The sequence below is a fragment of the Poecile atricapillus genome, chromosome 19, assembly GCF_030490865.1.
Source record: "Poecile atricapillus isolate bPoeAtr1 chromosome 19, bPoeAtr1.hap1, whole genome shotgun sequence".
Taxonomy (NCBI): domain Eukaryota; kingdom Metazoa; phylum Chordata; class Aves; order Passeriformes; family Paridae; genus Poecile; species Poecile atricapillus.
This window is the reverse complement of record NC_081267.1, coordinates 1,844,811-1,859,901: the sequence shown is the minus strand read 5'-3', so window position 1 is coordinate 1,859,901 and position 15,091 is coordinate 1,844,811. Positions and strand designations below refer to the sequence as shown.

Genomic DNA, 15,091 nt, shown 5'->3' with positions numbered 1-15,091 from the left:
TGAAGAAGCTGCTCAAGGAGTCAGAAGCAAAACTCCAAGTCCCTTGGAGCTTCAATCGGCCCCACTGAGGGCAGGGACTGCCAAAGGCTCCCCAGAGACTGGTGAGAGCAGATCCTGGAGGCCAGGATTGCCGGGAGCCAAAGGCTCTGAGCAAGGAACTGCAATGCTGAGCAAGCCCTGGCTGGGTTGGAGGAAGCAGAAAGGCCAAGCCCTGAGCCCAGGCCTGGCACAGCAGGGCCTGTCCCTCACGGGTGGCTCGGGGCTCTTTGTGGGGCAGTGGGATGTGAGGGGCAGCAAGGACAAATGCCATAAACCTGTGTGACACTCCAGATCCTTATGGAACCAAGAGGCCAGAGTGACACCATGGGAAGTTGTGGATCCAAGGGGATCATTGTGGCACTCTTGGGCCCATGGAACCAAGGCACCAGTGGGACACTGTGGGGCATCATGGAAACAAGAGGTCACTGTGAGCCTGCAGGGCTGTAACACCCCAGAACACTTCAATGCTGGTGGTAACCAAAGGTTCCTGTGCTTGAATTTGGTGCACAGGAGAAACACCCACCAGATCTTCTCAACATGGACAGATGCAAAGAATATTCTTGGTAGGAAGGGACCCACAAGGACCATCAAGTCCAACTCTTAAGTGAATGGCCTGAAAGGATTGAACCCACAGCCTTGCTGATACTGGCACCATGCTCTGACCAACTGAGCTAAGAGGTTAAAATGACACAAAATTGAACTGGCAAAATATAGACAATCAAGGAACTATGGCAAATGGTTTAATACAACATCCAATTGAACATAAAACTCTTACCATAGCATTAACTTTGCAAGCTTAGCTCCTTTAACCCAAAAGTGTTAACCCTTAAGATTTTGGGAAACATTAATATATCCAAAAATGTTCCAGGTACGTAAGAGAAGAAGGAGAATAAAAGGAGACCAGAAAGACAGAAGATCTACAGAAAAATACTTCCCAGATGATCCCAGTCACTCTCACTGCAATTGCAGTCATTCCCATGAATGAGCTGTTGCACTAAGTCACCCCCAGTATGGTTCCAGTCACTCCCAGATCCTCCCAGCATGATTCCAGTCATGGCCAGAGTGACTCCCTCTCACTCCCAGGATGGGCCCAGTTGCTCCCAGTCACCTGCAGTATGGTTCCAGTCACAGGCAGCACCTTTCCATTCCCTCCCAGTATGATCCCAGCTAATTCCACTAGGATCCTTGTATGTCCCCAGCATGGGCACAGCTGCTCCCAGGATTATCTTGTGTGTTTCCAGTTGCTCCCATTTACCTGTGGGACTGTGGTATCAGTCTCTCCCAGTCTATCCCAGTTCTTCCTACTCACTCCTCAGGTGCTTCCAGCCTGATCCCAGTTGCTCCCAGCCACTCCCAGTCACTCTGAGTGCAGTCCCAGTTGCTGCCAGTATGGTCCCAGTCCTTCCACACATGGCCCAGCTGCTCCCAGTTGCTCCCAGTAGGATGCCAGTTGACCTCAGCGTGGTTCCAGTCACTCCCTGTTCCTCTCAGTGTGATCCCAGTTGCACCCAGTTGCCCCCAGTACAGTGCCAGTCCCTCCACAGATTATCCCAGCTGCTCCCAGCACAGTCCCAGTCATGCCCAGTTGCCCCCAGTGCAGACCCAGTCACTCCCAGTTGTTCCCAGTTGTCCCCAGCATGGTTCCCATTGTTCCCAGTGTGTTCCCAGTCATCCCCAGTATGATCACAGACACTCCCAATATGTCCCAGTTTCCCTCAGCATGTCCATAGCCATTCCCAGACACTCCCAGTAATCCCAGTCAGGTGCTTGTTATCCCAGTATGATCTCACGCCCAGTATATCCCAGTGGAACTGGGATTCACTGCCTGAATTTACAGCCCCCCATCTGTGGGATCAATACCCCCCCTCCCACAGGTGACCAGGGAGGAGGATCTTGGCCCAGATATCCTGGGGGGGTCCCTGGGTTGGGTTTTTGAGCGTGATGATTGGAGAATGAAGAACTTCCAAAGCTGAGTGGAAAATGCCCTTTGGGGGACATTTGAGGTTCCCAGTGGCAGCTCCTGGCAGAGGCAGCCTGGAGGAGCAGAGTCCTGTGTCCCCCAGGACACCAAAATTGGGAGCCCAGAGAGGGGGAGCGCCACAATTCGCGGGAGCCTCAATTGCCTGGAGAGGGGCAGGGGGCTCTCAGTGGACCCCCTGCAACCCCAAGAAGGGAATAAGGGGAGCAGGGACCCTGGGACCCCAATATCTTTCAGCATCCCTAAGTGGGGAGATGGAAACGGGAAAATTTTTGGATTCCTGGCACTCCCAGCAGCCTGGGCAGGGCAGGGACCGAGTAGATGGGGGACCCCCAGTACAAGAGTGACTCCCAGGAGCTGGGACAGGGGGGAAACCCTGAACACCAAAAGGGAGAGAACAGAGATAGGGAAATCCTGCGTGGCCTTTTTAGGGCTGAATTTTGGTGGTGTAAAAGTTTTATGGACCCCATGTCTTAGGTTGCAATGCAAGATGTAACCAAAAGTATGTATTCTATCACCATCTGTTAAAACCTGGTAGAGCAGTTTTCTTTATCTCTTTCATCACCCATCCCTGGGGGATGTCTTCTGTTAATGGGCCAGCTGTTAAAACCAGGTGGGGCAGTGTTCTTTATCTCTTTCACCATCCATCCTCCCTCCAGGGGGATATCTTCTGTTAATGGGCCATTGAGTCTCACTGCAGGACTGATAAAATGACATCATCCTATTGTGAGATGCTCCACCCAGGGGGAGGAGCCAAGCATTCCTGACTGGATCTAATCTGAGAATCTAAACACCACAGGCAGCCTTTCGCCACTGGATTCCCAAAGGACAGACCAGACCCATCTACAGCACCAGAACTTCAGAGATAAGCTACAATCTTCTATTGATTCAACAGAACCACATCTGTCACTGCAGGAGGACTGAAGCCACCATTTAATCGGACTACTTCCAAAAGGCTGACCAATGGGGTGTAAGGTTGTATTCTGACTCTGACAGTAGATTGTTATTTTTTTGTTGTTGTTGTTTGGATTTTTTTGTACCTCTGCATTTTCATTTTTCTTTCTTAAGTAAAGAACTATTATTCCTATTCCTATATCTTTATTTGAGAGCACTTTGATATCAAGATTATAATAATTCAGAGGGGATTGTTGCTTACATTTTTATCCATTTCAATGAAGGTTTATGTTTTTTTTAGCAAACACCTTTCCTTTCACACCAAGACATTCCAGATGCCCGAGTGACTTCTAGAGAGGGACTTGGGCAGAGGGACCTTCAAAGTAAATATGCTCATTCCATGTTTTTTCCCAAACCAGGATTTCTTAATCCCAAACCTTGGCTGGATGGAGAAGGAGGCTGTGAGGAAGAGGAAAATGCCCCTGGACGCCCAGGCAGGTGAGGAGGAAGTCAGTGCCCCTTTCCCCCTCTCTCCTGCTCCATCTCCCAGCCCAGCATGGCCCCCGGCTGCAGGACAACCCCGCTGCCGACGCCGTCCTGCCGGGGACGCACTGGGGGGATCTCCTTCCCCTTCCCTCTGGCACGGAGGCAAATCCCATCCTCTCCTTGTCCTTCTTCCCCCAGACAAGGAGCTGAGGATGGAAACCAGGGAGGACAAATCCCCACAGCAGAACCTCATGGAAGAACCTGATTTGAGCAGTACCGGGGCACAGGAATCCAATGAGGAGGAAAATCCCTGGAGATCCCGCAGGAGGAGGGGCTCCAAACCCATCCCAGGGTGCTCTGAGGAGGAAAGACCCACCCTGTGCCGGGAAGGCGGCCGGAGATCCAGTCGGGGCTCTGAGCAGGTGGTCCATGAGCAGCTTCAGGATGGGGAGAAGCCCTACAAGTGCTTGGAGTGTGGGAAGAGCTTCAGCCAGAGCAACAGCCTGATCTGCCACCAGATGATCCACACTGGGGAATGGGCCTACAAGTGTGGGGAATGTGGGAAGGGCTTCAGCTGCAACTCTCAACTTGTCATTCACCAGCGCATCCACACTGGGGAGCGGCCCTACGAGTGTCCTGAGTGTGGGAAGAGGTTTCAGAGCAGCTCCACTCTTCTCAGGCACCAGCGGATTCACACGGATGAGAGGCCCTTCCGCTGTCCCGACTGTGGGGAGGGCTTCCAGCACAATTTTACCCTCGTCAGGCACCGGCGCATCCACACTGGGGAGAGGCCCTACGAGTGTGGGGAATGTGGGAAGAGCTTCAGCTGCAGCTCCAGCCTCATTACCCACAAACGCATCCACACTGGGGAAAGGCCCTACGAGTGTCCCAAGTGCAGGAAGAGCTTCTCAGACAGGTCTAACTTGACCAGACACCAACGGAGGCACCAGTAAGGGAAGCCCTGCGAGTGCCCCAAGTACAGGAAGAGCTTTGTGCACTGCTCCAGCTTCATCCCCCCTTGGAGGACCTAGGTTAGGAAGAGACCTGGTGATCCATGTTCCCTGGGATCCATGCTGGGAAGACACCTGTACCTTTTCCTGCCCATGGCAATGACATGATGTGAGATCAAAGAATGTGAGAGTCTGATCATGGCCCTATCATTATATTCAATCCCATCTCAGGTCATTGCCAGGGGCAGGAAAAGGACTCCCTCTCTATCACCAGAGAAGGGTGTCCTTTCTTTGCAGGAGGAAATACGTGGCCAGGAACAAACAGTCAGTGGTGTTTTAGTTTTCCCTGTGAATAGATTGTCTTATCCCTTCTGTTACCAAAATTTTTTCTGTTCCTGTTTGTGCCTTATTTCGATGCTGTTCTCAATAAATTGTTCTTATCCAAGCCTGGGATCTTTGCCTTTTCTGCATTCCATGGGAGGTGGGAGGGAAGCGAGCAGCGATGCAGTTTTAGCTGAAGCAGGAAATTGGGGAATGCCATTCCTGAAGCCCAGCCCGTGGAAACCGAGCATCCCAGCTGCTGCCAGGCCTGGTTGCCATGGCAGCAGCCTTGGGAGCGGGTCCCTGGCTGGGGGCTGTGGGAACCTCTTCCCTCTGGTGCCCAGGGACAGGAGTGGAGGGAGCGGCTGGAGCTGAGGCGGGCAGGTTTAGGCTGGATGTGAGGAAAAGGTTTTTCCCGCGAGGCTGCTGGGGCACTGAACAGGCTCCCCAGGGAAGGCTCCCAGCTCCAGGGCTGGCTGAGCTCCAGCAGCGTTTGGCCAGCGCTGCCAGGCCCAGGCTGGGATTGTTGGGGTGTCCTGTGCAGGGCCAGCAGTTGGACTGGAGGATCCCCATGGGTCCCTCCCAACTCAGCCAATTCTGTGGCGCTGTGATCCCATGAGCCTGGGGATGGGACTGCAAATGGTTGCCATGGCAATGGGCTCTGGCTCCAGGCCTGAGCTGGTGTCCATGGCAACCACCCCTGGCATGGGGTCTCCATGGAGCTGCCAAGGGACTGACCATAGCAACAGGGGTTGGTTATGGTTGCCATGGAAACAGACCATAACAATGGGGCAGATATTGCCATGGGAACAGACCACAGCAGGGAGACAGCTCTGGCCAGGAGCAGCTCCTGAGCACAGCCCAGCAGGGCTGGGGCCCTGCCAGGGCAGCTCAGGGACACGAGCAGGCCCAGACAGAGCTCCCAGGGGCTCAGCACTGGCAGGGGCTCTAAGATGTCCTAGAGGAGGCTGTGTCACAGCGGGACCTCTGTGGCTGTGTTCTGGAGCCCCAGAGCAGCTGGGATGTCAGAAAGGGGCTGTGTGACATCACAGAGTTTGTTGTGTGACGTCACTGTGCAGCTATGGCATCATAGAGGGGACTGTGTGACATCACAGAGAAGGCTGTGACATCATGGCATGGCTGTATGACATCATAGCGCCACATATGACATTGGTGCCACAAAGAGCGGCGCCAATGGCGGGGCCAGAGGCGGCTCTGGGGGCGGGGCCGGGGCTGTGGGCGGGGCCGCAGCGGAGCAGCGCGATGGCTCCAGCGCTGGGGCCGGGGGCGCTCCCGGGGGGCGGCGAGAGGTGAGGGGGGACCCCCGGCACCGGGACTCCTTGATCGCCCACTCCGGAGCGCCGAGGGGCCCCTAAACCCCCATTCCTGGGCTCCACCATCCCACCGAACCCCCATTCCCGGCCGTGGGTCCCACCCTGCACCCCCTTATCCGGCACCAGGAACGCCTGCACCCCTTTCCCAGCCATCCCGCCTCTCTCAGGCCCCAGAGCCCCCTTCTCCTTGACCCATTTCCCTACTGGACCCCTATTCCTGCCTCTCCCTGCACCCAGCCCCTCCTTTCCTCAGCACTGAGGACACCCGGGACCCCTATTCCCAGCCATCCCGGCTTTCCCTGCCCTCTCCTGGCAATGGGGACACCGGGGACCCTTGGAGCTCCCTTTCCTGGATACAGGAACACCCTGAACTCCAGCCATGCCACATCTAGCCAGCCTTAGCCTCCCCTCTTGTCAGTCCTGGCATCCCCAAATGCCCTTCCTGGCTCTCCCTGTTCCCCCTTTCCTTCAGCCGTGACCCCCCCGATCCCAAATCTCCAAATGTCCCCCCAGTTCTCCTCTCCCTGCGTTCCCTGCACGCGGCGCTGTCGGAGCCCGGCCCGGGCTTCCCGCAGTCCATGTCCATGGGGTCCCTGGCTGGGATCCCCTTCCAGCGCCGCCGCAGCGAGCGGGGCCGGGCGGAGCCGCAGCCGCCGGGGATGGCGGCCGGAGCCGAGCCGGGATCTTGGGATAGCCAGGGCTGGGATCTTGGGATAGCCAGGGCTGGGATATTGGGATAGCCAGAGCTGGGATATTGGGATAGCCAGAGCTGGGATATTGGGATAGCCAGGGCTGGGATATTGGGATAGCCAGGGCTGGGATCTTGGGATAGCCAGGGCTGGGATATTGGGATAGCCAGGGCTGGGATATTGGGATAGCCAGGGCTGGGATATTGGGATAGCCAGGGCTGGGATATTGGGATAGCCAGGGCTGGGATATTGGGATAGCCAGGGCTGGGATATTGGGATAGCCAGGGCTGGGATATTGGGATAGCTAGGGCTGGGATATTGGGATAGCCAGAGCTGGGATATTGGGATAGCCAGAGCTGGGATATTGGGATAGCCAGGGCTGGGATATTGGGATAGCCAGGGCTGGGATATTGGGATAGCCAGGGCTGGGATATTGGGATAGCCAGGGCTGGGATATTGGGATAGCCAGGGCTGGGATATTGGGATAGCCAGAGCTGGGATATTGGGATAGCCAGGGCCGGCACAAGGAGCGGCACCGGCACGGGGCCAGCGGGGAGCTGCAGATGCTGCAGCAGCGGCACAGCCAGAGCGGGGCTGAGCGGGGGGAGCCGGGGCTGGGGGATCTGTGGGGCTGCGATGGCAACTGTGGCACCGCCATGGGGATCCCTGAGATCCAGGCTGAGGGATTAACAAATTCCCTGGCTCACAGCTGCAGGGAATGTCTCCGGAAATATGTCAGATATGGGCAGGAGGTGCTGGAGTGTAAAGGTGGGGAGAGCAGAATTCCCATGGGAATATGGGAATGCGAATGTGGGATTTGGGAGGGCAAAATTTGGGAACGTAGGAATTCCCACGGAAATTCCATGGATGGATCTCATCTGTGACACCTCCCCGGATCGATCCCACTGGTGTCCAATTCCCATGTGAACTCTGTAGATGGATCTCACTGCCATGCCATTCCCATGGAATTGGATTGGCAGATCTCCCCATCCCACTCCCATGGGAGCTCCAATCCGGTTCTCCCTCAAACCCATTCTGGGGGTTGCCCTGTTCCTTGCCCTCCCCACCCCCCACAAGACTCCCTGGGGTCCCCCCATGACCCACCCATCCACCCCAAACTCTTCCTGGGTCCCCCTTAATCCACCTATAACGGGAATTCCTGGGAGTCCCTCTGTGTCTCCTCCTCCCCCAGGACTTTGGGGGTCCCACCCGGCCTGTCTGTGCTCCCCCAGATTTCTTCCACAGCCCCCTGTGATGGTGGAGGGTGGGGGCCGAGTGCTGGTGCCCCCCTGCCTGCAGCAGATCCAGCAGTGAGGGCAGTTTGGGGGGTCCCTCAGCATTTGGGGTCCCTGGGATTTGGGGTGACCCCCCGGGCCCCCCAGGATCTCCCTGAACACGCTGACGCTGCCCGTGCGCAGTGAGAAGGTTCAAACCCGGCACGGGGTCCCCAGCACTGCCACCTGCATTGCCCAGGTACCCCCAAACCTGCCGAGAACCCCCAAATCCCCCGGGACACCCCAACCTCCTCTGATCCCAAACACAGCCCTGGATGCTCCAAAAACTCCCCAAGACTGCAAAACCCCATACAGACATTGAGAAGGTTCATACCTGGCATGGGGTCCCCATCTCCATTACCAGCAGGTTCCCCAAAACAACCCACCCCTAAAAATGTCACTTAAAGCCGTCATGATCCCCACTCAAAAGGGGTTTGTGGACCTGCAGCCGCACAAACACCCTAAAATGGGGAGGAAAAAACACCCCTGTAGTGGTGGGATCCCCCCGAAATACCTCAGAAAGATAAAAACTTCTCTTGAGAGGGGCCTGAAGACCCTGAAAGGCCCTGGAAGAGGGACAAGATCCCCTCCTCTGCTGGGGCCTCCCCGAGCCGGGAACTCTCCCGTTCCTGCACTCGGGGGAGCCCCGAACGACGGCGGCTCCTGGGCTGAGCCCCCCCTCAGCCGGGGCTGCGGGGGGAACTGGGGGGGCTGGGACGGGGCTTGGGGGTCCTGGGGTGAACTGGGGGACCCTCAGTGCTCCCACCTCCCCCTGTTCCCCTGTCCCGCCCCGTTCCCATTGTTCCCCCCAAACCTCCGCTGCCCCCAGCTCGGTTTGGGGGGGACCCAGCCCTTTCCCATCGTGTCCCGGCCCGGCCCCGCTCACCCGAGGGCTCCGAACCACGCCCAGGGACAGAGGAGGGACACAGGAGGAGGAAGAGGAGGGACAGAGGAGGAGGAAGAGGAGGAGCAGGAGGAGGAAGAGCTGGAGCAGGCAGAGGAGGCTCCACGTGCGCTCCCCGCTCTCTGGATCTGCAGCTCCTTCGGGACCATCGCCCCCCATCCCGCAGGTGCCCGGGGAGGGGGAGCTCGCCCCAAATACCCCGGGGGTCCCTGGGTTTGGGGTTTTTGGGGGGGATGTTTGGGGATGTCAGGGCTGCAGAGCCGAGCCGCAGATGCCCCTCGGGGGGACCCCGAGGGTCGCCGGGAGGTGTTTTTGGGGGGTCCCGGTGGCGGCAGAGCCCCGGCAAAGGGGCCGGGGGGATGCGGGTCCCCCCGCGGTGGGGGTTGGGCTTCCCGGGCCGGGCCCCCCGAGCTCTGCCGGGGCCGCGGAGGCGGGGGGACCCCGGTTCTGGGGAGCCCCGGGAGAGCCGCGGCTTCCCTGAGCGGGGACCCCGAGAGGGGGGGACCCCTGGGATTGCCGGGACCCCGGCGGGGGGTGCTGGGGCTGGAGGGGCGGCACGGCCGGGAAAGGGGTTCGGGGCTCCCGGTGCCGGCAGTGGGAGCCCAGTTGCTCCCCCCGTGTGGTTCCAGTGTCCTCGGCACCGCAGGACGAGCCAAATCACTCCCAGTCATTCACTATTAGGGTACAATTTGTCTCCATTTTCCCCAAATGTTGTCTCAATTATTTCCCCCACTTTTGCTCCATTTTCCCCCAATTTATTCCCATTTTTGCACAGTTTTATTTAATTTTTCCCCAATTTCCCCCCATTTTTATTTCATTTTTTCCCTATTTTTTCTCCATTTTTCCTCATTTTTATCCCATTTTCATATAATTTTTCCCCATATTTATCCTATATTTTTTTATTTTCCCCTGTTTTTCCCCATTTTTCTCCTTTTTCCTCCATTTCCCCCTTTTTTTATCTCATTTTTTTCTCTATTTTTCCCCTCATTTTTCCTCCACTTTCCCTTAACTTTTTCCTCATGTTTTCTCATTTTTTCAGTTTTTTTCCCCCATATTTAATCTACTTTTTCTCAGTTTCCCCATTTTACACCACTTTTGCTCCATTTTCCTCCAATTTTTTCTTTATGTTCTCTCCTATTTTCTCCATTTTCTGCCATTTTTCTTCCATTTTTCCTTCACTTTTACCATTTTTATTCCCTTTTTCTTCCATTTCTCTCCCAGTTTCCTCCTTTTTTTCCCATTTTTATCCCAATTTATTCTCATTTTTCCCCATTATTCCCAATTTTCTTCCATTTTTTTCTCCATTTTTTCCTCCATTTCTCTCCCATTTCCAGCATTTTTTTCCTATTTTTATAGCATTTTCCCCATTTGTCTCTCATTTTTGCTCCATTTTTCCTCCATTTTTCTCTCTTTTTTCCCATTTTTTCCAGCTTTTTTCAGATTATATTTTTATTTCTTTTCCTCACTTAATCCCTGATTTTTTTCCATTTTTCCCAATATTTTCCCCATTTTTTTTCCTCCCTTTTTTCCCATTTTTCCTGATTTTTCCCTATTTTTTTCCAAAATTTTTCCTGGTTTTTTCCATTTTTTTTTCCCTGTTTCTTTTCCTGATTTTTCCCTCATTTTTCTCAATTTTTTTCAAATTTTTTCCCATTTTTTTCCTGATTTTTGCCTCTGATTTGTCCCAAATTTTCCCCATTTTTTCCTGATTTTTGCCTGTTCTTTACCTAAATATTTCCTGGCTTTTTCCCATTTCTTTTCCACTTTCCCAGGGTTTTTTTCCCCGCCATCTTTTCCTCATTTTTTCCCTGATTTCTTCCTGGATTTTTTCCCAAATTTTTCCTGGTCTTCTTCCTCTTTCATTTCCTGATTTTCCCCTCTTTTTTCCCAATTTTTTCCCCCATTTTTTTCCAGATTTTCCCCCATGTTTTTCTGATTTTTCCCTGTTCTTTTCCCAGTTTTTTCCAGGTTATTCCCTAATTTTTTTCTAAATTTTCCCCTGATTTTTCCCTGTATTTCCTAATTTTTTTTCCTGATTTTTCCTGATTTTTTTCCAAGTCTCTTTCCTCTCTATTTTCTTGATTTTTCCCATTTTTTCCCAATTTTTTTCCTGATTTTCCCCATTTTTTCCTGATTTTTCTTGATTTCTTTTCCTGATTTTTCCTCTTTCTTTTTCTGATTTTTTTCCCAATTTTTTCTTAAATTTTCCTTGATTTTTTGCGGTTTTGTTCCCATTTTTTTCCCTAGATTTTTCCATTTTCCTTTCCCAAATTTTTCTGGTTTTCCCCAATTTTTTCCTGATTTTTCTTCATTATTTTTTTCTGATTTTTCCAGGTTTTTTATCCTTTTCCTGATTTTTTTCCCTGATTTTCCTTTTTCTTTACAATTTTTTTCTGATTTTTTTCCCAATTCATTTTCTGATTTTTATGCAGTTTTTCCCCAAATATTTCTGGCTTTCCCTTGATTTTTTCAATTTTTTTCCAAATTTTTCCCTGATTTTTTTCCCAGGGTCTTTTTGTCTTTCTTTTCCTGATATTGTCCCTGATTTTTCCCAAATTTTTTCATGCTTTTCCCATTTTTTCTCTTCTTCTCCCAAATTTTTCTAGTTTTTTTTCAGTTTCTTCTCAAATTTTCCTGGTTTTTCTCATTTTTTTTCCCATTTTACCAGATTTTATTCCTCTTTCTTTTCCTGATTTTCCTCGATTTTTCCCAGTTCTTTCCCATTTTTTTTCCTGATTTTCCCATTTTCCCCAAATTTTTCCTGTTTTTTCTTGATTTTTTCCTTCTTTTCTTTTTCTTTCCTGATTTTTCCTCATGTTTTCTGATTTTTCCTGATTTTCCCAGTTTTTTTCTGCTTTCTTTCCTGATTTTTTTCCCTGAGTTTTCCTTGAGATTTCTCCTTTTTTTTTTTTTTCCCCAAATTTTTCCTGGTTTTGCCAATTTTTTGTCAAATTTTTCCCTGTTTTTCCTAAATTTTTCCCATTTTTTCCCTGCTTTTTCCCCGATTTTTTTTTTATTTCTCCCTGAGGTTTTTTTTCTGTTTTTGCCCTGATATTTCCTCTTTATTTTCCTTGAATTTACCCTGGTTTTTTTCCCATTATTTCCCCATTTTTCTAGTTTCCTTTGCACTCCCAGTCTAATCCCAGTCACTCCCAGTATGAGGCCAGTGGCCCCCAGTTGCTCCCTGTCAATACCAGTATGACCCCAGTAGCCTCCAGTGTGATCCCTGGGACTCCCTGTCTCTCCCAGTATATCCCAGTCAGCTCCAGCACGCTCCCAGTCATTCCCAGCTCCTCCCAGTTCCTCTCAGCATGATTCCAGTTGCTCCCAGCCACTCCCAGTCAATCCCAGTATGATTCCACTCACCCTCAGTGGGATCCCAGTCTCAGCCAGCATGGACCCAGCTGCTCCCACTGTGATCCCAGTATGATCCCAGTTGAGTATGATCCCAGAATAGTTGCAATTCTTCCCAGTTCCTACCAGTATGATCCCAGTTGTCCCTGGAATAGTCCCAGTCCATCTCAGCGTGGTCCCACTCACTCCCAGTTTCTCCCACTGTGGTTCCAACTGTTCCCAGTATGGTCACAGACACTCCCAGTATATCCCAGCTGCCCTCAGCATGCTTGTGCTCATTCCCAATCATTCCCAGTTACCCCAGTAAGTTTCCAGTTACCCCAGTACAAACCAGTCCCTGCCAGTGCTGCCACTCCTGGGATCCCCCAGCCCTCTCTGTGTTCCCCCCTCCCGCATCTCCCCAGAGGAGCCCCAAGGGCTGGCAGTCCCCAGCCAGGGTCCCCAGCCAGCCCCAGGTTGGATCTGCAGCCCCCAATTTTCCCAGTTTCCCTCTCCTTTTCCCCGGGCCGGGTTCCCCCCGTCCCCAGCGGGTGGGAGCAGCGGAGAGCCCCGCGCTGCCCATCCCGACCTGTCCCGGCTCCATCCCCGCTCCTGCTGTGGGCTGTGAGGGGTTTGGGAACGGGGCACCGAGGGTGTCACTGCTCCTGGGGGAGGAGGAGGAGGGATGGAAGAGGAGGGATGAAGAAGGAGAGTGAAGGGATGGAAGCAGGAGATGGAGCTGGCATTAGGGAGGAGAAGGAGGAGGGATGGAAGGGGAGGAGAGGGAGGAAGATGTTGTAAATACTCCACAAACCCCTTCATTCTTGTCCCCTATGGGGATGTGTCCGCCCTTCTCAGAACACGGGCGGGAAGGGGTCTCAAACTATATCCAACATGGACCTAAGGTATTTTAGACAAAGAAGGCTCAGACTTACGAGACGTGGTCCTGGGTTTATTGTATGTGGATCGCCCGGGACAAGAAAGAGGCTGAGATTCCTCGGGTGCTCTCTTAAACTTGGGGGAGGGGGTGGCCAGGGGATACAGGGGGGTTACAGCCAATGGGATAGGGAAAAGAAAAGGGAGGTTAGGTAGGGACTGACCTTATACAACACCAAGGGTCAGTTCTTCCCTTGGGACAGACAATAATTTTTTAAATGCACTTCAACAGGAAGAGGAGGGACAAAGGAGAATCAGGGAAAGGAGAAGGAACCAAGAGGTCAAGAACTCCCTGAATTCACAGTCCCCAACCTGTGGGATCATCACCCCTCATCCCACAGGTGCCCCGAGAGGGGGAGCTCAGCCCAGATATCCTGGGGGGTCCCTGGGTTGAATTTTTTGGGGGGGGGGGCGGGATATTTAAGAATTAAGGACTCCAAAGCTGAGCGGAAAATGCCCCTTGTGAAGACATTGGGGGTTCCAGCATCCTGGAGTGGGGAGATGGGAACGGGGAACTTTTCAGATTCCTGGTACTCCCAGCAGCCTGGGGAGGGCCAGGACCGAGCAGACAGGGGACCCCCAGTACAAGTGTGACCCCCAGCAGCTGGGATGGGGGGAACCACTGAACACCAAAAGGGGTGAGACCAGAGATAGGGAACTCCCGGGAGTCATTTTCAGGGCTGAATCTTGGTGTTTTGGAGGTTTTTATGGATAGCTTGGGATTTCTAGAGATGGATGTGGGCAGGAGGAACCCCCTAACCCAATGTGCTTGTGAATTGTATTTTTCCCAAACCAGGATTTCCCATTCCCAGACCTTGTCCAGATGGAGAAGGAGGCTGTGAGGAAGAGGAAGATGCCCCAGGACACCCAGGCAGGTGAGGAGGAAGTCAGTGCCCCTTTCCCCCTCTCTCCTGCTCCATCTCCCAGCCCAGCATGGCCCTCAGCTGCAGGACAACCCCGCTGCCGACGCCGTCCTGCCGGGGACGCACTGGGGGCATCTCCTTCCCCTTCCCTCTGGCACGGAGGCAAATCCCATCCTCTCCTTGTCCTTCCTCCCCCAGACAAGGAGCTGAGGATGGAGACCAGGGAGGAAAGATCCCCACAGCAGAACCTCGTGGAAGAGGCCGTTTTGAGCAGCTCCACGGTGCAGGAATCCAGTGGGGAGGAAAAGCCCCGGAGATCCCACAGGAGGAGGGGCTCCAAACCCATCCCAGGGTGCTCTGAGGAGGAAAGACCCACCCTGTGCCGGAAAGGCGGCCAGAGATCCAGCCAGGGCTCTGAGCTGGTGGTCCATGAGCAGCTTCAGGATGGGGAGAAGCCCTACAAGTGCTTGGAGTGTGGGAAGAGCTTCAGCCAGAGCTCATTCCTGATCCGCCACCAGATAATCCACACTGGGGAATGGCCCTACGAGTGTGGGGAATGCGGGAAGGGCTTCAGCTGCAACTCCCAACTCATCATCCACCAGCGCATCCACACTGGGGAGAGGCCCTACGAGTGTGGGGAATGTGGGAAGGGCTACAGCCAGAACTCCAATCTGATCTACCACCAGAGGACCCACACTGGGGAACGTCCCTATGAATGTGGGGAATGTGGGATCACCTTCAGCCAGAGGTCCCAGCTGACCATCCACCAGATGATCCACAGTGGGGTGAGGCCCTACGAGTGTCCCGAGTGTGGGAAGAGGTTTCAGATGAGCTCCCATCTCCTCAGGCACCAGCGGATTCACACGGATGAGAGGCCCTTCCGCTGCCCTGACTGCAGAAAGGGCTTCAAGGACAACTCCAACCTCATCAGGCACCGGCGCATCCACACTGGGGAGAGGCCCTACGAGTGTCCCCAGTGTGGGAATATCTTCAGCCAGAGCTCTCACTTGACCCAACACCAACGGAGGCACCGGTAAGGGAAGCTCTGCAAATGCCCCAAAGTGCAGGAAGAGCTTTGTGCACTGCTCCA

The 15,091-nt window shown here is 53.4% G+C and overlaps 1 protein-coding gene across 1 annotated transcript in view; it reads left to right on the top strand.

Annotated features, from left to right (window-relative positions):
- Positions 1-3,873: 3,873 nt before the first annotated feature.
- The window catches only part of LOC131586388 (zinc finger protein 208-like), a gene marked incomplete at its 5' end in the record, with an annotated part of 150,206 nt that continues 138,988 nt past the window's right edge, over positions 3,874-15,091 (top strand). Inside the window, 2 exons of the mRNA XM_058853220.1 lie at positions 3,874-4,291; positions 14,392-15,034. Coding sequence (XP_058709203.1) covers positions 3,874-4,291; positions 14,392-15,034 — 1,061 coding nt within the window. The remainder of the gene's footprint in view (positions 4,292-14,391; positions 15,035-15,091) is intronic.